This window comes from Pipistrellus kuhlii, unplaced genomic scaffold (assembly GCF_014108245.1).
Source record: "Pipistrellus kuhlii isolate mPipKuh1 unplaced genomic scaffold, mPipKuh1.p scaffold_m20_p_3, whole genome shotgun sequence".
In the NCBI taxonomy this organism is placed as follows: domain Eukaryota; kingdom Metazoa; phylum Chordata; class Mammalia; order Chiroptera; family Vespertilionidae; genus Pipistrellus; species Pipistrellus kuhlii.
Window position 1 is genome coordinate 53,878,221 of NW_023425529.1, and position 25,970 is coordinate 53,904,190.

At 37.9% G+C, this 25,970-nt stretch overlaps 2 protein-coding genes across 7 annotated transcripts in view; both read left to right on the forward strand.

The window, feature by feature from the left end:
- XPOT (exportin for tRNA) overlaps nucleotides 1–10,184 on the forward strand; it is a 43,833-nt gene extending 33,649 nt beyond the window's left edge. For all 5 annotated transcript variants that reach the window (XM_036458860.2, XM_036458861.2, XM_036458863.1 and 2 more), the window contains 3 exons: nucleotides 3,385–3,456; nucleotides 5,161–5,217; nucleotides 9,565–10,184. In XM_036458860.2, the coding sequence (XP_036314753.1) occupies nucleotides 3,385–3,456; nucleotides 5,161–5,217; nucleotides 9,565–9,591 (156 nt within the window). In that variant the 3' untranslated portion in view covers nucleotides 9,592–10,184. The remainder of the gene's footprint in view (nucleotides 1–3,384; nucleotides 3,457–5,160; nucleotides 5,218–9,564) is intronic.
- A 2,805-nt stretch (nucleotides 10,185–12,989) lies between these two features.
- The window catches only part of TBK1 (TANK binding kinase 1), a 41,872-nt gene continuing 28,891 nt past the window's right edge, over nucleotides 12,990–25,970 (forward strand). The window contains exons 1-4 of one of the 2 annotated variants that reach the window (XM_036458865.2): nucleotides 12,990–13,140; nucleotides 15,991–16,109; nucleotides 20,568–20,708; nucleotides 23,963–24,092. In XM_036458865.2, the coding sequence (XP_036314758.1) occupies nucleotides 16,023–16,109; nucleotides 20,568–20,708; nucleotides 23,963–24,092 (358 nt within the window). In that variant the 5' untranslated portion in view covers nucleotides 12,990–13,140; nucleotides 15,991–16,022. Of the gene's footprint in view, nucleotides 13,141–15,990; nucleotides 16,110–20,567; nucleotides 20,709–23,962; nucleotides 24,093–25,970 lie in introns of those variants that run through there. The other variant, XM_036458866.2, reaches the window with a different exon arrangement.

The following is a 25,970-nucleotide window of genomic DNA, read 5'->3' on the forward strand; positions in this document are numbered from 1 at the left end:
CTTAGCATTTTTACTTCAGGCTTTCATCTTTGGCAATCTTACTTGAATGGTGTTATCATCCTGACAATCCCTTCACTGAGTTAAACAGAACTTTTGCATCTGCTATTATGTATTTGAATAAGAATTATGTATTTAATACATGCAAAATTTTGTTTTGACACAATAAAACAAAAGATCATTTGATTCTTCCCTGGAACACAGAGAAGCGCAAACTTGAATCATTGGTATGGGTTAGGTTAATTTTCCAAATACTGTTAATAAAATTCATGTAGGGATCTTCACAGAGCCACGAATTCTCTCTTTCAGCCTACATATTCAGCATCTCCAAGGAGGAGGCCTATTATTCTGTGTTTTGTCTTGTTTTTTAATACTCACCATAGGATATTTTTTCACTGCTTTTTGAGAGCGTGGACCAGAGGGAGAGGGAGAGGGCCCGCTCACGGCTGAGGGCAGGCCCTCGCCAGCAGTCCTGCCTCTGCACATCAGCTGCAGAGGAAACACCTTTTCTGACTGCTCATTGGCTAAGCTCTGGGTACGCCACTCACAGTGTTCTTGGTAACTTGCATGATAAGAATCTAAGAAGGTGATCTAGGGTTTTCCCACCTCACTCCTGGAGGAAAAAAATGAAGGTCCACTGTTGGAGGGGCTAAGAAATGTTATATCTTACCCTAGCTGGTTTGGCTTAGTGGGTAGAGCCCCAGCTTGCTGACCGCAGGTCCGGGTTCGATTCTGGTCAAGGGCATGTACCTGGGTTGCAGGCTCCTTTCTGGCTGGGGCCCAGGTCAGGGCTCATGCAGGAGGCAACCAATTGTAGTGTCCCTCTCACATTGATGTTTCTCTGTCTTTCCCTCTCTCTTCCACACTCTCTAAAAATCAATGGGAAAATATTCTCAGGTGAGGATTAAAAAGAAAAGAAAGAAATGTCATATCCTATGAAAGAGACATCTTGAAAATGCCTAAAGAAAGTTGTCACTTTTTTCATGGTGAAGGGACTGGAGTCTGTTGATGAAAACACCTTGGGGGCTGCAGCGGCCAGCAGTGGCAGCAGGGTGATGGGGGTGGCACCTTCCCTGATTAGCCAGATTGTGTCCTGAAGAGGGAGGCCTCCTGCAGGGAGTGGGCCTAAGCCGTCAGTAGGACATCCCCTGAGGGCTCCTGGACTGTGAGAAGGGACCCCACCCCCACCCCAGTGCACGAATTTTGTGCATGGGGCCTCTAGTAATAAAATATTTTTTTTAATTCTCCCTTATTTATAGATCTTCGAATCAGGAGAGACCCATGCATAATAGCTTAATGGGATGGGTTAAGTAAGCTCTTTAAAAATTTTATACATATATATATTAAGTGTAATATTATGGAATTAAAAAAGAAGGAACAACTTGGCCTCTGAGAGCAATATTAAGAAAGCCATTAGAAAGAGGCAGTTTTTACATTTTTTTCTGACAGACCTTAAATATAGATTCATTGGACTATAGGAGGAACTGGCATTCCGGGCATAGTTAAGTAGTGTATGGAGACATAAGACATCACATAGTAGATTTGGTAGAAAATAGTGTTAACATGTTTAAAGTATGATGGCAGAAGTAATAAATAAAAGCTGAAATGGGACTAGGTGTGCTCTATGTGTGAAAGGTTGGGTTATAATTTAGGATAGCTAAATCAGAAAATAATGTTCAGAGGACAGTTTAGAATATGGTCTGAACCAGTTAGGACTAAATACTGATTTTGGAGAAAGTCTCTTAGAAGTGAGCCTTCTAAGACCAGGACAGAAAACCTTGGCTAAAGCTAGAGTTAGGGGAAACTAGAAGTAGAACCAAAGTTGTAAAAGCTAAAGGAAGAGAGTCACAAAAGAGCAGATGGGTTGAACATCATTGGATGCTAGAGAATCAGGATGACAAAAAAACAATAAGTGATATTTACAGTTCAGAAGTATTATCTTGTCCTTAGAAGCTCTCGTTTAGACACACAGAATTGAATCATATGGAATATTATATTTGAAGATGTTTTGCTTTGTTTTATTTTTTTCATTTATTCACTGACTGACTTCCTCTTAAGGTAGAAGTTTACTTTTTCTGATTTAAAAGGTAAAACAAGTATGCTGTGTTTTTAAGTGATAACAGTGGGGTTGTATGAGATGATGAGCAGTTCATGAGAAGTTAAGTTTAGGGAGAATAGACTGCAGAAAGAGGTGAGAAACTTTCAGTAAAACGTTACCTCCTCTCAATTAGGAATGGCCTTCCTTTGAAGACTAAATTGTGACCGAGGTCCATTGGGTTAGAGGGCCCAGGAATCAAGGAAGAAGAAACATAGATAAATCCTTTGGTTCAGGAGCAGTAACACTGAACTAGAAATGAGGTGTCAATGCAGGGAGAAGTGTATTGAGGAAAGATGGATTGATTTAATTTTGATAACTGTTACTTTCAGTTGGACCAGGTTGAAGTCAGTCAGATTCACATTTAAAAGTGAAGTTTAGCTTTTTTTACTTTTGGATTTATTACATTTGCTTGAGGCCTCTCTCGCAGAAACACATTGTTATAGGATAACTGCTTTCAAATTGTATCCTGAGTTTCTTTATAGTGTCTAAGAAGCAGTGGGGGAGCCAGGGGCTAGTTTGTGGAAATTTTCTCTCTTCCCTTCACCAAACTTAACCCCAAATTGCCCCAGAAAACTACTGTTACAGTTTTTAGCACCTAGAAGTACTAGAAGATAGCAGTATAGAGCAAGTCAGGTAACCTGATTTTAGTACAGTTTTAATCAGCAGACTGGGCAAATAATCCTATATTTCTGGGTTTTGGTTGCCTCATCTGGCTACTAAATTCTTTTTCCTTATTTTGTGAGCAGAAAAAGGAAGTTATGTTTTTACTTATATTACGTCCTAGCCTATCATTTTGATCTTTCTTGCTTGTATTTTAGTTTCTAAAGATAGTCATTACTGTGGTACTGCCCTAGAGTCCACCCAGTGGTGGATTGAACAGGAGCACTTCTGTTTGCTGTTTCCTTTCAGTGCATAGAAGACATGATGACCTCCTGAATTTAAAAGAATATTTGTTCAATTTTTAGCACTACATAACACTTACTGTTTTATAGTAAATACTAAAGTGCTTTTTAAAAGCTTTACATTTCTAAACTCATCCAACCCTCCAACAACTCCATTTTTTTTAAGATAGGGAACTGAGGCTCAGAGAAGTTAAGTAACTTGCCCAATTATCAGAAATTTGTCAGAGCCAGTCTTCAAAACAAAGCAGACTCTGGTTTTAGAGTCTGTTCTTAATCACAGTACTGTATTGTGTTTAAAGTATACATATGTTGCTCCCAGTTTCTCTTAAAGCATTACTGATGTCAAGGAAGAAAATAATTTAGTTATTACCATCTTTTCGTTTTCAGGGCCCAGAATGTGTTCAGTATCTTCAACAAGAATACCTACCTTCCTTGCAAGTAGCTCCAGAGATAATTCAAGTAAGAGCTGCACTAGCAGATTTTCCTCTTAATTTAATTAAATAAATATGACTATAATTCAAACTAAATTTTGATCCAAGAAAGCCAAACTGCATTCAAGTTGATGTTCTACTGTGTATAGGATAGCAAGAGTCCAAACTTGGGAGAGGGAGGTGGCTCTGAAATTGAATAGGAAAAATATTTTCACTAACCTTTAATAGAAATTTGATCTGTCATTGTGTATGTGACTAATCACAGAAGTATTCACATTGCTGTGACTCTGTCACCAATAAGAAAATCACAGATATTTTCTGTATCACTAGTTTCAAGGTCTCAAAATATTACTTACACTCATTAGTAGTTTGAAATTAGGAGTTAAAATATGCCACTAGAACTTATTACTGAGTGTTTTATTCTACCACATGTCAAAAAAATTTTTATAACCATAATTCATTATTAGTTTCCTTTGTAATCCCATGTGTTAAAAATCGTTCTCAAAGGAGTCCAAAGGGGACCAAGGCCCACAAATCTGTTCTGAAGGTTTATGTCAGATAGTTTATTTTATATGTGCTTACTTCGTAAATCTGAAACTATATTTTGAGGTAAGGGGTTGGAACGCTATTTCACTTTTGCACTGTTACAGAATAATTTTTAATGGCTTTTAGTTATTTTCTTGGCATATAGTTTATCCAGACTGCTTGTACGATAGCACATAGATCTGATAAGGTGTCAAAGTTTTGGTTAAAACTAGTTCAAATCTCTTGTGTAGAATCTCTTGTATAAACCATATAAAACAATGGTTTATAATGCTATTTTATAAGAAGCATTGAAAAAATTGAGTGAAAAATCAGATCTCACATAAGAGTAATCGGCCAACTCATTTTTAATGAATTTTTGTTCTCTATAACACATCTTTAACTCTATAGATATTAATCAACTTTTTCAGTTATTACTTGTAAGCTAATATTTTATTAAAACAATAAACTACTAGTTACTCGTGATCTTAATGCTCATGAAAATAGAAATATGTCATTTGATTTTGAGTAGCTAATATTATCCAGATTGCTGACTGAAACAAAATTATATTACTATCTAATAATTTGATTATGAAGGATAACGACTTGGTCTGGCTTTGCTCAGTTACTAACTAGGTAAGAATGGCCATATCAGTGTAGTTTTTATTAAATAGATAGGAGAACCTTATTCTCAAAAGTGAAAGCAGCTGTCTGACAAGTATTAGATTTGAAAATACTATATAAACATGGTTGGTGAGGAACTGTTCAGATTAATTTTTACAAGTTACAAATATTATAGATTTGAAGCAGTGCAAATGTCCATTCGTAGGTAAATGGATAACAGATTATTATTCAGCCTTAAAAAAGAGAAATGCTGTCATATGCTACAACTTGGACAAACCTTTGACGTTATGCTAAGTGAAATAAGCCAGTCTCAGAAAAACAAGTACTACAAAATTCTAATTATATTGAAGTACCTATTGTCATAGTCTTAAAACAGAAAATAGAATGGTGATAGCCAGGGGCTTGGGTGTGTGGGGAGTTGCATTGTGCATATGGTTAACACTGCTATACTGTACACCTAAAAATGCTTAAGATGGTAAGCTTTATGTTTTCAATCACAATTTTAAAACAATGCTATGGATTTATATTATTATGAATGTAATACAAATAGATTGATTCTGTTCTTTCCTCCCTTCTGGCCCCCCAGGAGTTTTGTCAAGCTCTTCAGCAGCCTGATGCTAAAGTTTTTAAAAACTACTTAAAGGTAGGTATTTGAAAAACTTACATATCTTCATATAATTAGGAAATGTTTTGGAGCTAAGAGAGAATATATATTACTAGTGGTCCAATGTACGAATTCATGCACATTGAAAGGAAATTAATTAGAAGAAATATTTTAATACCGCTATTTGCCCTTTCTCTATAATAGAAATGTCAGAGATTAAAGAAAATTAGTAAAATGTATATGAAAATAATATATAAATTGATTAATAAACAATAACATGATATAACAAAGATGATATAAAAAGAAAAAAAACATGATATAAAAACTACATTGATAAGAACAATGACTGATAAATTGATTAAACTTATTCTATCACTGAGGCAGGGTCAGATGGGGACAAATCAGTTTTTGGAATCAGAGCAACATCTCCTCTGCAAATCCTGTTAATACTTTAGCTTCGATTATGTTACGCTGCAATCTTTTGATAATAAATCTAGTATCATTACAAAGACCCCCATTTACCATTAAGATTTCTCTGTGGCATGATGATTACACCTACTTTTGATTCTAATCTATGACATGGCATTCCCGAAGGAATAATACTTTTAAGAAATTCGATGGAAAATTTTTCCTTTTCAGCATCACTCGCTGAATCTAGCATTATTGTATAAAGACTCACACTGTCGTCTCTGAGTCTTAATGCAATATCCATTCCCCAGCCTTTTTCACCATGTGGTAAAAGAATAGGATACATCATTGCATCTAATGTAAGAAACAAGATACTAATTTGTTTCAGTTTAGTGGCATTCGGATTATTGGGATCTGGTTTGCAATGAATTAGCAAGTCCCTTTCAAAAGGAGGTCCTCCAATCTTTGTTTTTGAATAGACGGCAACTTTTTACGTGGGGAGAATTATACCTACCTTGATCATTATTACGATCATATTTAATTGCCATTGTTACTTCCCTGCCACGCCACCGCTTTCTTTCAGCTTCAGGATGTCAACAAAAACAACCAAATTCACAATTGACGATGACAGATCGAAACAAATGCAATTGGCTCCAGCGAGCACTTTCTATGTATCACATATGCACAAGCCAACTTAGCCTTTTATAGATATAGAACAATCTTGCTTAATTAGACCTGCTTTATGATTAAACTTTTTCCAGCCCAGTGAAGCATCCCAACTACTCTTTCAGGTAATTGTCAGAAACACAGCAGTAAATATCAACACAAAGCATATTATTATTGTAGATCATGCAGGGAGAGCAAAGGGCAAAATTTTTAACTGCAGCAGTGTTTGACTATATTCTGCACAGTGAGAAAACCTGAAGTCATTTTCAAGGTCCACCATTTCTTTCAGTTGGGTCAAGTTTCTAAGCTTTCTAAATCTCTGTTTTTCCCCCCCCGGCTAATGAAAATAAAATAGGATTTCACCAAGTCTCCTATCTTCCTGTTCTAGGACTTCTGTGAGGATCAAATGAAATGAGGCACACTTCATAAACATTTAGTTATAATGTAAAGTGTTTCCACCTGGCTATAAAGCAAGTCTGTGCTCCTGAGCTGAAGAAACTGCAAGGAGGCTCGTCCATAGGGAGAGGAAGCCAGGTGTTGCCACTTGACATCATTACCCGAACTGTCGGACACTTAGCATACTAGCCTTTTATATAGATAGGATACTGTAGTTTGTTTTGTTTTTTAGTCCTCACCCAAGGATATATTTTAATTGATTAGAGAGAGAGACGTGAGGGAGACAGACAGAAACATCCATCTGTTGCCTCCCTTACAGTCTGCTCCCCAACTGGAGTTGAACACACCACCCTTTTGTGCACAGGGTGACTCTCCAACCAACTGAGCCACAGCAGCCAGGCAGGCTGTAGTTTGACCAACTATTATTTTGGCATCTCTTTGCTCTAAAACATGCTTCTAAAAATCTATAGTTATGGATGTTATACTTTAGAGTCTTCTGTGAAACCCCTGTCAACTGAACATAAGATCATAGAGAGTTGGGTAAGACACTGAATATGTATGTGCCTGAGCATTTGGTATGAAAATGCCAGTTTTATTTTACAGTTTCATGATGTAATGAAATAGGATCAAGTAATGTTTAAGAACAGTTGCCCATATGGAGTTGAACGGAAGTATCTAAAAATATAAAAACAGAAGTATGAGTATGAGTTACTTGGTTGTATCCTATCTTGAAACTTGAGTTGTAAAACAGACAAAAAAGTAGAGTCCTCAGATTTGGCCAGCAAGGCTCTTTATACATTGTATAGCAATCACTGAATTTTTAAAAACCCTCCACATCGGGAAGAAGTGCTATATGTTTATTTGGTATTCTGTTTATAATTAAATTCTTGAGACAGCACTATCTTGCTTTCACCTAAGTATTCCTTCAGTACTTCCTGACTGCTTTTTATGTAACAGGTACTATGCCAACTGCTGCAAATACCAATATGAGTGACTTTCCCTGCCCTTAAGGAGCTCCTGGGCTGGAGGAGGAATTGTTCTTTATTTTTTATTTATTAACTGTTCTTTATCAAATTTGAGGACAAAGCACATGCTAAATGTTTTGGTAGCAGGTAATTTAATGCACGGCTGCGTGGTTCTTTTGCCCAAGTCCAGTCAAGAGGCTTTATAAGTCAAGGGGCTTTGCAGAGTTTAAGTATCCTATCCTTTGGCTTTGGTTCTAAACTCTTCCCGTGCCAGTTTTTCCCCAGTAGCAGTAGTAGTAGCAGTAGTAGTAGTTTGTCAGCTTAAACTGACAAAAGGACTTGTGAGAAGAATGTTGAGAATTACTGTTTATCATCACGGATCCTCCTGCTCCCATTTCCCCATAAAAGCAAAGTGCCTGTGAAGATAACCTATCAAATAACTGATGAATCAAACTGCATTCAAGGATTCAAAAAATTGTAACTATTAAAGGGGTCTGTAACAGCAGATATGTGTACATTGTAGCAGTTTTTGCTCCAAACATAATTTATTCCAAGCAGCATTTATAAAATGTCTCTCTCCCAAGTCCAACTTCTCTATATTGATAGCATTAAGTCATTGGTAGCATTATTCTTCTAGTTTGAAAAAATGAAGTTCCTTCTTTCATGCCTACTCCCTTCATGCTAATGGGTCCTCAGATCCTTTGCAGATTCTTCCTCCTCACTCACTTGCTGTCCCTTCCTTGCTATCTGGGATAGGCTTGTTAACTTACTGATCGCCCTTCCCTATTCTCACCAAGCAGGTCTTCTTGACAACACTGAATAGACTCCTGAAATTCATTCCCCTAATTCAAAACTTTCACAGCCTGCTGTTGACTAAAAATACATTCATATTTCTTAGTTTGGTATTCAGTGTTTTTTCATATATATATTTAAAATATATTTTTATTGATTTCAGAGAGGATGAGAGAGAAACATCAATAATGAGAGAGAATCATTGATCTGCTGCCTCATGCACACCCCTACTGGGGATCAATCCTGCAACCCCAGGCATGTGTCCTGACCAGGAATCGAACCATGACCTCCTGGTTCATAGGTTGACTCTCAAACACTGAGCCACACCACCTGGGCTAAAAGTATTTTTTTTTAAGTATTTTTTTAAATTGATTTTAAAGGGGCAGGGGAGAGAGAAACATCAATTTGTTGTTCCATTTTATCTATGCATTCATTGGTTGATTCTTATATGTGCCCTGACTGGTGTTTGAACTTGCAACCTAGGCCTATCAGGACAACACTCTTAACCGTCTCAGCTTCCGGTACTTTTTAATAATCAAATAAATAATAAATTTCTTAAGGGATAACAACTGCTATCTGTAGCTTTGACTTGTTTCTTCCTCGAGATTTAATTTCTCAGCATTAATTTTGATAGTAGTGCCAGTCAGCAAAATGTATTAAAAGCATGTTTTCCTCTGATCACTTGACTCTCATAGCATTAGTGAAATACTTTATTTCAAGTAGTTTCCCTACTTAATATTGTCACCATAAGTTATCTATAGACTTTTTCAAATTGTCCAAAAGACAAAGTTCTTAACTTGTATTGTGTTGAATTTATGTGAAATGTTTTAAATATCTACTGAATTTTTAAATACATTTTTATTGATTTGAGAGACAGAGAAACATTGATGTGAGACAGAAATATCGATCTGTTGCCTCCCGAGTTTAGCTAATCGATCCAGGGATCGAGCCTGCATGCTGGGTTTGTGCCTTAACCGGGAATTAAGCCAGCGACCGTTAGTGCATGGATAACGCTCAATCAACTGAGCCACATCGGCCAAGGCAGTATCTGCTGAATTTTATAGAAGAGTAAATAGCACTCAGCAACTTAGAGCCATTCTTCAAGTGAAAGGTGGTATTTTGGAGATCAATACTGACTGTATCAATACTTTATTTGCAGGTGTTCTTCCAGAGAGCAAGGCCCTAAGAACTGGATCTCCCTGTGCCTACTTCATGATCAGGATTTATGATCAGAAATTCCAGTTAATAATTTATAAAGAAGCAGTTTTGTGTGCCATTCACACTGGTCTTTTTAACTTGGCGCTGAGCTTATTACAGTATATGTATTGGGATTTTTCTGTAAAATGTGTGTAATTTTCCCTAAATACGGGTATGTAACAACAAGAGAAGTTGCTTGCATGCCGATTTAAATTGTTCTATATAAAAAAGCTGTTAAAAGATACAGCAGAGTTATTCTACTACCATTTTATCTTTACTTGAAACTTTAAGTCCTTTAAAGACCATAGTAGGAAAACTGTACTTTTTTAAATTGCGAAATATAAAATGTTTGAAATTTTAAATTTTCTTTTATCTGTGCAGACTTAAAGTATGGGGTGGGATACAACAGATCAAAACTAATTTTTTTGTAGATAGCCATTACATTTCTTTAAAATGTTTCGATGCCAATAAGTATTCTACAAAAAAGAATGGTTTCATAAATTAACTGATTTAAGAGTAGGTACTGGTGTTACACATTTTTTTATAAAAAATAAATAAAATAAAATTTACATAGTGAATCTACCAAGTCTTTTTTGGAATTATTATAAATACTTTAGCCTTATTTTCTCATTTTATCTTTCTGTCACTTCCCATTTAAAGGATTGCACATATGAGCTTTTAGGTGGTTTATTTTATTATGTTCCTAAAAAGCTATATGCAACTTAGTTCTATTAAATAGAATCTTTTTTTTTTAATATATTTTATTGATTTTTTTTTAGAGAGGAGGGGAGAGAGATAGTTAGAAACATTGATGAGAGAGAGTCATCGATCAGCTGCCTCTTGCACACCCCCTACTGGGGATGTGCCTGCAACCAAGGTACATGCCCTTGACCGGGATCGAACCCGGGACCATTCAGTCCACAGGCTGACACTCTATCCACTGAGCCAAACCGGTTTCGGCTAAATAGAATCTTTTTTAAATGCCCTACAAGAGGCCCGTGTGATTCTGTTGACAGAATTAAAAATCCAATTTTTTTCTACCTCTTTTATTGGATCTACGTAGGCACAATATACCTGTGTGTTTGGTGCTTGTAATTACAGTAGTTGTTGCTCATTTATTATAGTTAGTAGAAGTACCTTCCCCTGTTTTCTTCCATTTTTATTCATGACGGCAAGAAGGCAAGAGGGAAAACAATAGCAGTAGTATTGGAAAATTACAGAAAGAGGGACAACCTTGAGTAGCAGAATTACTGTACTTAAGTTTAAATTCTAAAATTCTAAGTAAAATTTTAGGGGATGGTTGGGTGTTTCTGTGGGGGTTTTGTTTGTTTGTTTATTTGTTTTTACCTTTGGCCAATATGGTCCCAAGGGATCTTATGGATGAGCTTCAGTGGTCTATAAATTCCCTAAAATTGTATTCTAAATTGTGCACATAGACCTTTTTCTGGGGTTAATTCCAGAAGTGATTTTAAACATTTCCCTTATGTTACAGAATAAACATACTGAACTAAGTTGACTGAATTGTAAAACTAGATCAATAGAATGTATATTATACTTCAATAAGGATTTTTTAAAAATAGATGATTAAAAGCTGAGTGCTTTGTTTATAAGTCCCCTTGTACTTTGGGAAAGAATATTGCACCTGTTGCAATAATACTAATTGTTCAAAGTGTGCTAATGAGTAGCATAGCATAGTGGTCAAGAGCACAGATTTAGGATCCAGATAACAGTTCATTTAAGTAGGTTCAAATGACAGTTCTGCCAGTAACTGCTTTTTGAACCTTAAGCAAGTTCTCTCTCCACAGTTTCCCCTTGTGCAAAATGAGAGAAATAATGGTAGCTACCTCATAACTAAAAACTGATTAAGTTAAACATGAAAAGAGATTATTGCAATACCTGCCCACGAAGGCTTGATACAAGCTATGGTTACTGAACTATTCCACATATGTAAAGATGACACCTGCTCCTTCCCTGGCTTTTTAAAGCCCTTCAAAGATTCACATGTGTTCAGAGCTAAGAGAAATAAGACATGGCAAGTAAGAGTGTAATAGAAATGAAACTTCATGTTATATAACCATATAGAATTCCTATCTTCATTCCTTGAAGTTTCCCAGGGCACTTTATGTAGAGTGCCATAGTAATTAGGAAACTGTTCAATCATGAATTACCTTATTTGTATTGCACTTCATTTCCAAAAACAAGCACTCAAATAATTGTCACAAGGGTGAATCTCACCTGTTTACAGGTGAGGTAACATCGAGGCAAAAAGCTTAGTGATTTGTGTGACTTGACTATGGAACCAAAAGAATTTTTTATTCTGTGCCTAACAGTTTTATTTAAATCCTAAAGTAAATGCTTACACTGGTTCACAAGTGGCTTGACCTTTAAGAAAACACTGGTATTTCAAAATGTATCAATTACTGTGTGGTAAATGTGTGAATAAAAAGCTTGAGCTCAGCTCATCACTTCTCCCATAAACTTTGAGCTATGGGCTTTACTGTTGCAAGGAACTTTGACAGGTCCTTAGCATTAGCTATGGGAGAACTGGTTGGAATTGTATGCAGTGAATAGATTTGTTGTTAGAATGACTCCACCGCTTAAACATTGTTTAAAAGTCTAATAAAGTAACTTCCTTTGTAACAACGGATCACAGTGGGCTTTTGTTAAGTTGTGTATATAAAACAAAACACAAACACACTTGTTTAAAGTTCAGTATTTGGCAGGAAGAGCTGGAACAGCAGCCCCAGGTCTGTTCCATTCAAAAACCTTTGGTCTAAACCACTTTTGTCGCTGTTTCCCGTTTCTTGCTGTTCTCTTTTGGCAAGCTCTGGGTCAGCAGGGCTGTCAGTCGGCAGAAGGGATGGCTAGCTGCCTGAGACCTTGGCAGCACGGATACTGCTGGGCCTGATTGTAGTCCATAAAAAGCTCTCTAATATGGTCATTTTCCCAAAATTCCGCTTAAAAGAGGGACTTATAAGAGCTTATTTACATAAATACTTTCACGAGTGAATAATTAAGAAGCAATCGCCTAGCTCCACTGCAACCAACGTGGTCTTGAAAACAGATACTATCTATCCTTTCGGGCTCCGGTGTTGCCCAGTGAGAGCCCCCCAGGTGCCCAGCATTCTGCACACCTGTCAGTTGATGGTTACAATGAGGACTTCCGCTCTGTCTTCCCCGCTGTCGCCCCGCGCCGCACCCTGCTCTCCAGGACGGGGCGGGGTTCGCGATTACGGGGATCTGAATCATTGTGCAGGGCTCCCCGGTTTCACCCTCAGCAGAAGGGGTGTCGCGCTGCGGACACCCCCAGCTTCTCCACTCTCCCCCCCTTACCCCCCCACTAGAGACGGCTGGCGAACCCACCGCGCGGCAGCTTCCAAGGCTGAGGCCGGACCCTGGGGCGTGCGCACGCGCACACGCGCGCGCGCCGGCCCTCGGTCACGTGGCCCCCGGACCGGGTTGGCGAAGCCGGAAGTGTCCTGAGGCGCTGGGAGGCCGCGGGAGCCCGCTGGCGGTGGCGCGGAGGCGACCGGGCGCGGTGAGTGGGGTGGCTGCGGGCGGGGGGGCCGCGGCGCGGGGGGAAGGGGCCACGCCGCGCAGCACGGGCCTCGCGGAGGGTCCCCGCCCTCCGTGGGGAACCGGGGTGCTGAGTCAGAGCGGGGGCGGGGCGGGCGCCCCCAGGAGCCCCGCGCGGCCCGAGGCGGACTCCCCGCTTCGCGTCCCCCGGCCGAGCGGACGCCGCCCCCGGGGGTCTGGGGCGTGTGAGTCCCGGAGGAAGGGTCGGCTCCCTCCATCTAGACTCCCGGCCCTTCCGCCCCGGGCCCTCCGGGTGCTGGCGATGTCGGGCACCGAGAAAAGAGGATGTGTTAGTGGACCAGGCTGGGCCCTGGCGCCCCGGAGAGACGACGCCCCCTTCGCTTGCACTTGGACCGGCCGCTCTGAGCCCCGGGTCCTAGCATTGGCGAGGTCGGCCGTGGTTCAGTGGATTGATTTATTTTTGTCAGAGGATGAGAAAGATGTTGCATTTTAGGTTTTAGTGATGATAACGAGGGGGTTAACTCACGGGAAGCTAGAAGCTGAAGACGTTTTTCATATACAGACACGTAATTAATGGATAATGCAAAGCTTCCCCTCTGGGGAAATGGCTGTAGGTTTGTTTTCCAGTCCGCTTCCCAGGTATTTTTTGTTCACTAAGTGGCCTCAAACTAAGTTCTTCTCCCCAGGAATTGTCAAAAGGCATAACCAAAGAACGACCTTTTCCACTTGAGAATGCTGAATAAATACCTGTTTAACATGTGTCACGAGGTGGGAGAGTTTGGAAAACCTGGAACTGCCCATTTCGTGGTGTTTTTTTTTTGTTTGTTTTTTTTTTGATGGACAAATGCTAACTTTCGTTTCCGATGGTATATCAGGAAGTACACGTAAGGCAGGGTCAGCAAGAACAGACTTGTTGAGTGCCTGCCTGTCCTGTGTCAAAATTTTGGGAACATTTATACAGCAAGCACCTTGTGGGTGTGCTGCGTCACCTATTAGCATGCTATTAATGGTGGGGTTTTTGGAAGCTATTTTTAGAAGACATTTCCCCAGATCACTGTAAAACCATGGGTTTATAGCTGTGAACAGAGAGCAGAGATCTTAGCTGATAAACGTGTTTTATATTATCCACTAGGTACAGATAGGTACCTAGTGACACTGTTGGCCGTTTACAGTTATCTCAAACAGCCAAGTTAATTAGGGGAGGTTTTCGTTATTTAAAAATATTATTGAAAAGACATTTGAGAAGTTTATCAGTATCACCCCAGTAGATCACACGTTTCTTATTTGTTAAAAGGAAATCTTATTTTTATTGCTTATTTTTAATAAACTGCTGAATATAATATTCCTTATCTGAATTAGATGGCTGGTAAAATTACATAAATATATCTTAGCATATCAAAGATTGCTGAAATTTAGACCCCTGGCCATTCTTTAAGTTTCTAATTCTACTTGGAATATTGGCAGTCATTAATTCATCACTAACTACCTAGTCCCGTGGTCGGCAAACTGCGGCTCTCGAGCCACATGTGGCTCTTTGGCCCCTTGAGTGTGGCTCTTCCACAAAATACCGCGGCCTGGGCAAGTCTATTTTGAAGAAGTGGCATTAGAAGAAGTTTAAGTTTAAAGAATTTGGCTCTCAAAAGAAATTTCAATCATTGTACTGCTGATTTTGTCTCTGTTGACTAATGAGTTTGCCAACCACTGACCTAGTCTATTCTAACTCCAATGGATATATATTATATTTTAATTTGACAGGGGGGCGGGAAGGAGAGAGGCGGAGAAACCTTGATTTGTTGTTTCAGTTATTTATGCATTCATTGGTTGATTCTTGTATGATGGGGAACATGCAACCTTGACATATTGGGGTGATGCTTTAACCAACCAAGCTACCCAGCCAGAGTTCTACAAAGGAATATTAAGATCTGTTTTAATCTGACATTACAGCAGGTTTAAGTTTAAGGTGATTTGGTGAGACTAGTGTTTATGCTTTTTAGCATACCTTTTTTTTCTAACATGAAGGTCAAATAATTTTAGTATTCTTATATGCTTTTTAGTATTAAAGGACAGTGTTAAAAAAGGGATAATGCTTTTTTCCAGTACTAGATAGAGATGATGTTTTTTTTTAAATAGACTTTACTTTTTAGAGCAATTTTAGGCTCACAGCAAATTTGAGCAGAAAAAACAGATTTTCCATATATTTCCTGTCCCCGCACATGCATAGTTTCCTTTTGCTTATTTTTTAAGATTTAATAATATACATTTGACATATCTATATTTATATACTTGCAGGTTAGGAAAACTACCCTTTAATTTCAGAAAAGTTATTCATCTTTCGGCAATAGTCATTTTTGCACCTTTCCATTGTGATTGTCAGGCTCTGTGTAGATGGAATTTTAAGTTATGTAAATGTAATGCAGAGTCAGCAATTTTTTTCATTAGTGTTGCACTGCCCTTGAAGGAAACAAAGTAATATATTGTTATATTTTACATTATTGCGTTATTTTGAAACACTTTAAATATAATTCTTCATTGTTTAATCTTTAAAAACATTTGAAGAAGTGGCCAATATCACTCTCATTGACAAAGACAAAGTTAGAAAGGAAATAGATGTTTTTTTCAACCTTTTGATAAGTAAATATATAATATGTCATTGGCTAGTTTTATTCAGAACCCACACAACACTTTGCCTTTACTATTGTTGGAAACTTAGATTTCACTTTGAACTGTTTATACACCTCAATTTAGCTATAAATAAGGGGTGATCTTACTTGAGACTACAAGTAGCTAACATTTGTTTCTTAAATGTAGTAGTCCCTTAAAACAAATATGCACATTTTTTCTTTCCTTTTAGTATAACAAAGTGGATCGCCTGACCAAGCCGAGATGCAGAGCACTTCTAATCATCTGTGGCTTTTATCTGATATTTTAGGCCAAGGAGCTACTGCAAATGTCTTTCGTGGAAGACATAAGGTTGGTACAGAGAAAATTGTGAAGGTTTTAATAATTTTACTAGAGGCCCGGTACATGAAATACATGCATGGGGGCAGGAAGGGGCCCTCAGCCTGGCCTGGATCTTCTCCAATCTGGGACCCTTCGGGGGATGTCTGACTCCCATTGGGCCTAAACCGGCAGTCGGACATCCCTCTCGCAATCTGGTACTGTTGGCTCCTAATCATTCGCCTGCCTGCCTGATCGCCCCTAACCACTTTGCCTGTCTACTTGATCACTCCTAACCCCTCTGCCTGCCTGCCTGATCGCCCCTAACCACTTTGCCTGTCTACTTGATCACTCCTAACCCCTCTGCCTGCCTGCCTGCCTGATCACCCCAACCACTCTGCCTACCTGATGCACCTAACTGCTCCCCTGCCTGCCTGATCACCCCTAACTGCCCTCCCCTGCTGGTCTGATCATCCCTAATTGTCCTCCCCTGTCAGCCTGATCACCCCTAACTGCCCTCCCCTGCCATCCTGATCACTCCTAACTGCCCTCCCCTGCTGGTCTGATCATCCCTAATTGTCCTCCCCTGTCAGCCTGATCACCCCTAACTGCCCTCCCCTGCCAACCTGATCACTCCTAACTGCCCTCCCCTGATGGCCTGATCACTCCTAACTGCCCTCCCCTGCCGACTTGATCTCCCCTAACTGTCCTCCCCTGCCAGCCTGATCGTCCCTAACTGCTCTCCCCTGCTGGCCTTATCGCCCCTAACTGTCTCTGCTTCGGCTGCTGCCACCATGGCTTTGTCCAGAAGGACATCTAAAAGATGTCCAGTCTAATTAGCATATTGCCCTTTTATTAGTATAGATATGTACTCTTCTAAGAAGCACACTTGCACTAAAATGTGAGACTTGGTGTTTTTGTTATACTCAAGAGTACCTTTGTGATTTTATAAGGTATAGCTTATGTTAGAGGCAGTGCTTTCTACTCAGTGGTGACAGAAGTTATATGTTGGGTAACAGAGAAAAACAGGAAGGTGGCTGAAAAAAGTGACTAGGGAGATATGTTATGCCTTTTTAATCTTTCCCCACCTAGCCCTCCGAAGGTTGTGCATGATCTCACTAACAGAAGTTCAGTGCGGCAGTGATGTGGGGTGGGGGTATTAGGGAAGGCAGATCTGTAGTTAGGAGGGCAAACAAACACATTAATAGACACATTGATATGTGTCAGACACATTTATATGGGTCAGGCACTGCAGTGGACCTAGTGAATATAACTACAAATAATGTGCAATTCCTGCCCCCAAAGAGTTTTGGGGTCAGTAGCAAGGTAGCTTTGGAATCGATGCAAATTTGAAACTGATGAAGTGATAGAAAATGATGGAGATTGGGTGACGCATATTAAAGGTCTTGGCACTAGCATGGCCGGTGTGGCTCAGTGTTTGAGATATTGAGTCATGAACCAGGAGGTCACCTTTCGATTCCCAGAGAATAGCTTGCAGGAAGCAGGAGAGGGCTTGCAGGAGGCAGCTGACAGATTATTCTCTCTCATCATTGGTGTTTCTCTCTCCCTGTCCCTTCCTCTCTAAAAATCAATAAAAACGTGTTAAAAATAATAAAAATAAAGTACTTGGAACAAATAGCATTTCTTATAATCCAGTCCTCTTTCTTTACTTAGATTACATATTCAATGTCCTTTATTTAAGTGCCTATACATAGTAGGCACTCTGTAAATGTTGAATGAAAGAACGAATGATAGAAACCAGTTTGACTCAGTAGATAGAGCATCGGCCTGCGGACTGAAGGGTCCCGGGTTTGATCCTGGTCAAGGGCATGTACCTGGGCTGCGGGCACATACCCAGTCGGGGGTGTACAGGAGGCAGCTGATCTATGTTTCTCTATCCTTGATGTTTCTAACTCTCTATCCCTCTCCACTCCTTTCTGTAAGAAATCAATAAAATATATTAAGAACGAACGAACGAATGGGTGGATGGATGAATGAATGAGGAAAGATTAGACGAGGACAACCTGAAGGTCTTCAAAGGAAACAAAAATATACTTTATCCAATACAGTTTGAAAGCCAAAAGTAAGGATTTGAGAGACATAAGAATTGACTTAAAAGATTGCTAAGACCCAGTTTAGTATTCACTCTCTAATAGTCTTCCCAGGGATGTGTTTTAAGAAACCATGTTCTCGCCAAAACCGGTTTGGCTCAGTGGATAGAGCGTTGGTCTGTGGACTGAAAGGTCCCAGGTTTGATTCTGGTCAAGGGCGTGTACATTGGTTGCAGGCACATCCCCGGTAGGGGGTGTGCAGGATTGAGCTGGTCGATGATTCTCTCTCATCGATGTTTCTAGCTCTCTATCTCTCTCCTTTCCTCTCTGAAAAATCAATAAAATATATTTTTAGAAAAAAAGAAACCATGTTCTCAGTGACATTAATTTCAAGGGTTTAGGACTAGAACCAAAAAAATCCAGTCTGCCCTTAATAAACATTTAAGAATTTTAACAATATTAGCTAAACTCTTTTATGTTATTGCTTAGAATGATCAGGCAATTTATTATTCTGTTATAATTATCTTCTTAATTTGTCTCTTTTTCATCAAGTTACCTTTAGCTACTGTGTGTGGATTAGTGTGTGTGTGTGTGTGTGTGTGTGTGTGTGTGTGTGTGTACAACATATAATAACCATGATGAAGTTGAAGGGAAGAGAGCTGGGAGAAGGATGTGTTGATTTGCACATGTGTGTACAGCAAGTCCTTGAATAATGCGGTTTTTGCTATAATATTTATGAGGTGCAGTAGGAACTTAACTGTTGTTTATATCAGTTACCCTATGGTAAAATTGGTTTAATTATACATCATTTCCCTTTAAGTCACAGAACCTATCGATGATGTTAAATGAGAACTTACTGTATATGTATATAGGCACATAGATCTCTAAATATTCACGTATGTTTTGACTTACAGACAGTGAATGATAAATGTGCAGTTGAATAAAGGGAAAATTGTACATTCCATTGCATAACACAGGTGCAATGTAGACTACAGAAAATACTGGCCTTGGTCACAGAGGGTATAATACATTGCAGCATTGTATTATTTTTCCTGCTCATGCCTTTGTTAAGATTCACCTAATCTTAGACTAAGTTTGAGACAAGTATCCTTAAGAAAAATCTCTGCTGAATGGTATAGATTTGGCAATGTCCTTACCATGACTGAACCAACATATAGTTGACCAACATATAGTTCAGTTTTTCAATTTTCATATGTCTGAAAATGTCATTGGCCCTCTGGAAAAAATATGTGTGCATTTAGTGGGAAGTGAGGGAAGCTTCACATCACATCACATAGATGGTCACTGAATAGTGATCCTGGAGAGTGAGATTGTGAAGGAGTTAAATGGTTTTAAGAAAAAAATCATGTGATTCTGAGGGGAGGGGAGGAGTGTTATAACTGTAAATGAAGAAGTGTGGAAACTGTAGAGAGGGCTTCAGAGCAGGAGCAGCTCAGAGAGCCATGAAATACCTTTAGGCAAGGGTGCTTGAACTCCAAGGTCAAAGAGGGAAGTTCAACCTTGGACTATGGGGAAAGTAATATTAAACTCAAAGAATCTGGACTGATCACCAAGGAGAGGCTTTCAGATAGATTAGAGAGAGTGGAAGAGATGAGAGGGTTTGGAAGAGAGCCTTTAAGTAAGGTTAATATGAAGAACTTGAGAATGTAATGTTTATCTAAAATTCAGCATTTGTTTTGTATTTCTAAGATTCCCTCTCAAGTATAGCTGTGCATTGTAACTCTGTGTGATCTACTGTATAGCAAGCCATAAGAGTGAGAGCAGGGTGCTACATAGGCAGGAAAAGGAAATGTGTTTGATCCTCTAGAGATGATGTGTGAAACCAACAATCTTCCCTACTCAAAGGTAAAGTTGCAGAGGCAGCAGTGGTGCAATCCAGTGAGCATAGTCTACTTTAACCTTACTCTCCAACTCCTACTTTTGCACACTCTTATACACACACATTATTGTAGCTAGGGAATATTTCTTAAAAGTTAATTGCATTACTTTGAGATTCTTACTAAAAATTTCATATGTGGACTATAGTTTTCAATCTTTTTTTCCTGGTTTAATTAGGTTAAAATTATTAGGCCCTGATCAAACTCTTGTTTCACTTTCTGTTTCTTATCTAAAATGTACTTTCACGTTTGGTACTGTCAGAGCTCTTATTTTCTGATATATAAATGCCTATCTTTGCCACATGTATCATAAAGGAAGCGTTTAATATGAAAGAAAGTAGTCTTTTCTACTTTCCAAAGCATATAATTTGAAAGAAATATTGAATAATTGATTGACTTAGTGTAGCTTTAAAAAAAATCAGGAGCCCTACCTATGTTTAAAAATATTTAGGTTTGCTATAGCTAGTTCTAATGGTACCTTTTTATCTTCTTTATAATATTATAAATAAGTAAGACCTTTCTCTCTCTTTTTTTTTTTTTAGAAAACTGGTGACTTATATGCTATCAAAGTGTTTAATAACATAAGCTTCCTTCGTCCAGTAGATGTTCAAATGAGAGAATTTGAAGTGTTAAAAAAACTCAATCACAAAAATATTGTCAAATTATTTGCTATTGAAGAGGAGGTAAGTACTCAAGTTTTAGTTAATCTTCTCATGTTTGTTATAGTTGTTATAATTTAGAAGAAATAGCCTAATAATGTTTTATAGGCATGTTTGGGGGTTTTTTAATGGTGCAAATTAGAGTTGATACAATTCAATATTCTATTCTCAAAGATTCTTGAATAGCCCGGCTCAAGTGGCTCAATTGGTTGAGCATTGTCCCATGTTCCGAAAGGTTGCTGGTTTGATTCCCAGTCAGGGCACATACCTAGGTTTCAGGTTCAATCCCCAATTGGGGCATGTACAGAAGGCAACCGATTAATGTTTCTCTCTCTCACCCATGTTTCTCTCTCTCCCTTCTCAGGTGAGGATTCAAAATATTAATTTAAAAGATAAAGATAAAAATTAAAAAAGAAAGGTTCTTGATTAGCTGTAACAATGGAAATGAAGTATGGAATCAGGAAAAGTAGTATAAAAAGTAAAAGAGTATAGAATATTGTTACCATATTACTAAAATAAAAAAAAGAAAGAAACTAAGTTAAATTGACATAATTCTAAAGGGAATAAAGAGAAAGTCAAACAATAGTAAGGTGGCTTTGTAAAGGAATAAAAATCTTAAGAATCCAGGGACTAATATGTGAAGTCCATTATAAAAGAATTGATTTTAGGGGGAAACAGTGAAAATAAGGATGTTATTAGGATAATTATCTAGAAATAATGGAAATAGAAATCTATTTTAATCCCTGTATACATGGGTAGTCAATAAATTACACCTTTTGAAAAACAATTTAGAGGTTTATACTCCTTATAATAGTCGTTTTATTTTTTGCCATTACTTCTTAAAAAGTAATTAAAAATTAAATTATAATTTTATGCACAAAGATGTTCATTGCTGCCCTGGTTATAATAAAAAAAGGTTCAGTAGGTTAGAATGTGTGATGGAGAGTTACTCGGAGTTAGGCACACTCCAGGTTGAAAACATAACCTTCCAGACTTCCAAATCTGTTCAAGACTTTGGACACCAGCTACCGAGAGTTTGACAAACTGCCCAGTCAGTGAAAACAGTGCTCATTCAGACACAAGTTTCATGTTCAGGCACCCCCAGGACTACCTTCACTTCAGACCATCTGGCTACACATATGGGGCTTCCCATGGCTGTCCTCGGATTTGGTAATTTGTTAGTGTTAAATGACACAGAACTCAGAAAAGCTCTAATACTTACAATTAGAGTTTTATTGTAGCAAAAGAATACAAATTAGAACTAGCCAAAACAAGGGATCCATAGGGTGGAATTTGGGAGGGCTTCAGTGTGACTCCTCCTTGTCCTCAGGAACACATTAAGTTGACAGGATACACAGAATATTGCCAACCTTAGAAGCTCACCTGAGCCTTTTTTATTCAAAATTTTAGTTGGAGCTCAATCACCTTCTTTTTGCATGGCTAACCTTTACTCTCCAGGCCTTCCCAAAGGTTCAGAGTAATACTTTAGTCTCTATTTCCTCTGGAAGTTCGAAAGGATATGCATGACCTAAAACCGCCACTGTAAATCACATTGTTAGGTTGTCGTATGGCCAAAGCCTCCAGAGAAACAAAGACAACTAATAGCAGACAGGACATTCCAGAGGCCTGGTGAGTAGCCAAGGACAAAGGCCAGACCTCTTTTGGTTAATTCTTTACTACACAGCAACTAAGCATTAATGAAGAAAAAAGATATTTACCAAAGCTTTAATCACCTGGGAACTTTTTTATGTATCTTGTTATGGTTAGAAAATCAGGACTAAAAATACATATACAGTATGATCTTGATATATATATATATATACAGTATGATATATAGTGTTAGGTATCTATAATATGATTTGATGCATAGAAGAAAGACAGAAAATGCATAGAATATTAACATAATTATCTCTGGGTTATAGAATTACGGGTATTTTTCAAATTTTCAACAATCAACATAGTTTATTATTTAAAAACAAATTTTAAAAAATTATTTCTCTCTTGAAACAGAGAACATTTTGATTGTTGCCAGATAAGAAGTGAGGTTGGGGAAATGGCTGAAAAAGGTGAAGGGATTAAGAAGTACACATAGGTAGTTACACAGTAGGCATGGGGATGTAAAGTACAGGATAGGGAATATAGTCAATAATCCTATGTAATAAGAGAGGAATATGCTAATTATCTGTTACACCCTGAGGCGTAACAACCAACTACATAAGGACCAGACCAGGGATCTGCAGGAAGGTTGGGCAGCAAACTACAAGTGGGCAGCCTGGAGCTCCAGGAGGGGGCAGAGCAGCAAGCTATGATGGGGGAAAGGGAGTGCTACAGGAGAGTGGAGTTACTAGTATTGTAATAATTATGTATAATGGTGTCAGATGGGTACAAGATTTATCAGGGTGATGACTTTGTAAGTTATATAAATGTCTAATTGAATTGTACACCTGAAACTAATATAATACTGTATACAAACTAATTGAAAAATAAAAAATTCTTTAAAAATAAATAAAAAATTTTCTCTTATAAACTACTCAATAGTAGAGAAATTTAAAATGTTTTATAAAAGTATTTTGGAGCTATGTAGAAAAATTATAAAAGAAAGAACTTAAAAATTGAAAATAAATATTGGGTTTTAAGCCTCTTTTACATTTTTAAGTTTCTGAAATAGCATATATCTTATAATCATTGTGTATATGAAATTAGATAATATTTTTTCTCTGCACAGCTGTTATTAAATTGATATATCTTATAGTCAATGATACATTAGAATCAAGGTTTAAAACAAATCAGCAGCTCAGATGAAAATGAGCAGATTAGAGGTTTGCTGGAAGAGGAACTGGTCAGCTATTCTGCCACTTGTTTTTAAGGCTAGAACTTCATTCTTTGAAGTAAAAGTTTTCTTCATAAGAAAAACTTCAAGTGTTTTAAGAGGTTTGTTAAAAGAGCTAATGTCCTACATGTACTATTATGTATAAGAAATTAAAGATAACTTTAAAAGAACCATTCTAAAATCAGAGCAATAATTCTGCAATTCAGATTTAGCCAGCTTTCACTGTGGCTTGATTGTCTTCAAAAACAAATTCTATTTTAATAGGAATTTATAAGATGTTAATTCTTATATATGTGCAGCTAACAAATATTTAATAAATTCCAGGTAAAGTAATTCAAAGTACCTTCATTGTAGCAAATCCCACATTTAAATAAAATCAGATTAAGTACTGTCATATAGTAAAAACAGTTTTTATATTGAGTTTCAATCAGTGATTTATTTTTTGCAGACAACAACAAGACATAAAGTACTTATTATGGAATTTTGTCCATGCGGGAGTTTATACACTGTTTTAGAAGAGCCATCTAATGCCTATGGACTACCAGAGTCTGAATTTTTAATTGTTTTGCGAGATGTGGGTATGTTTTTTTATATGATTTTATGTATATTTATATATATATAATTTGATGACATAAATTTTTTTTGCATTAAAAACTATAGACTTTTATGCCATGCTTTCTTAGATATGATACAAAAAGAAAAAAAAATAGATGATTAGGACTTTATCAATATAAAAAACTTTAGTGTTTCAAATGACATCATCAATTAAATGAAAAGTCAACCCATAGAATGAGAGCAAATATTTGCAAATCTTTTATCTGGTAAGGAATTTTTACTCTGACAACTCAACAATAAAAAAGTCAAATAATCCAGTTTAAAAATGGGCAAAGAATTTGATAGACATGTTTCCAAAGATGATATACAACAAGCAAACAAGCACATAAAAAGATGCTCATGATAATTAGTCATTAGGAAAATGAAAATCAAAATCCCCCAAAATTACCACTTCATATCCACTAAGATGGCTAAAATAAAAAAGACCACAAAACAAGTGGTGGAAGATGTGCAGAATTTGGGACCTTTATATACTGCTAGTGGGGTTGTAAAATGGCACAGCCACTTGGGAAAACAGTCCAGCAGTTTTTCAAAAGGTTGAATATAAAATTACTATATGACTTAACAATTTCATTGCTATGTGTTTACCTAAAAGAATTAAAAACATATCCACACAAAAACTTGTTCACCAATATTCATAATAGCCAAAAAATGGAAACAACCATTTGATAAATAGATAAGCAAAATGTGGTATATCCATACAATGGAATATTATTTGTTTATGAAAAGAAATGCAGCCGGGACAGGTTTGGCTCAATGGATAGGGCGTCGGCTTGGGGACTGAAGGGTCCCGGGTTTGATTCCGGTCAAGGGCATGTACCTTGGTTGCGGGCATATCCCCAGTGGGGGGTGTGCAAGAGGCAGCTGATCGATGACTCTCTCTCATCGATGTTTCTAGCTCTCTCTCTCTCTCTCCCTTCCTCTCTGTATAAAATCAATAAAATATGTTAAAAAAAGAAAAAGAAAAGAAAAGAAATGCAGCCCTGCCCAGTGTGGCTAATTTGTTTGAAGTTATGTATTGGATTCCCAGTCAGGGCTTGTGTGGGAGGCAGCCATTTGTCCGTCTGTTTGTCTGTCTTTCTTTCCCTCCCTCCCTCCTTCTCTCACTTCCTCCTTCCTCTCTCTGAAATCATTTTTAAAAAGAAAGAAATGCGGTAGTGATACATGTTTTAATAAGATGTGCCTTGAAAAGTTATGCTAAGTGAAAGAAGCCAGACACAGCAGGCCACAATATTTATATGATTTTATTTATATGAACTATCCAGAATAGGCCAAATCCATAGAAACAGCAGATTAGTGGTTGCCAGCGGTTTGAAGGGAGGGCATAGTTGAGAAGTGAGTAATGGTTTTGGGATCTCTTTTTGGCATAATGAAAATGTTCTGAAATTAATGGTGATGGTTACACACTCTGTGGCTGTAGCTATATTAAAAGCCACTGAATTGTGTATTTTAAAAAGGATGAATTTTATGATATGTGAATTTCATTCAATAAAGCTGTTATTAAAAAAATATGACAACCAAAAGGAGTAATATCTTGGAAAGAAATGAATCAATATTTGAGTGGGAAAAGCTCAGTGATAAATAAATAAAAGTATAAAGTTGGTGGGAATTTTTTTTCCTTTTAATTGATTTTAAAAGAAGAGAGAGGGAAACATTGATCGGTTGCCTCCCTCAGGAACCCTGACCAGGGATTGAACCCACAACCTCACTATGTTCCTTGAGCGGGAATCAAACCCCCCCACCTTTTGGTGTACAAGACGATGCTCCAACCAACTGAGCCACACCTGCCAGGGCTAGTGGGAATTGAACTTGACACTGAACGCAGTGTGGAGACAACCATT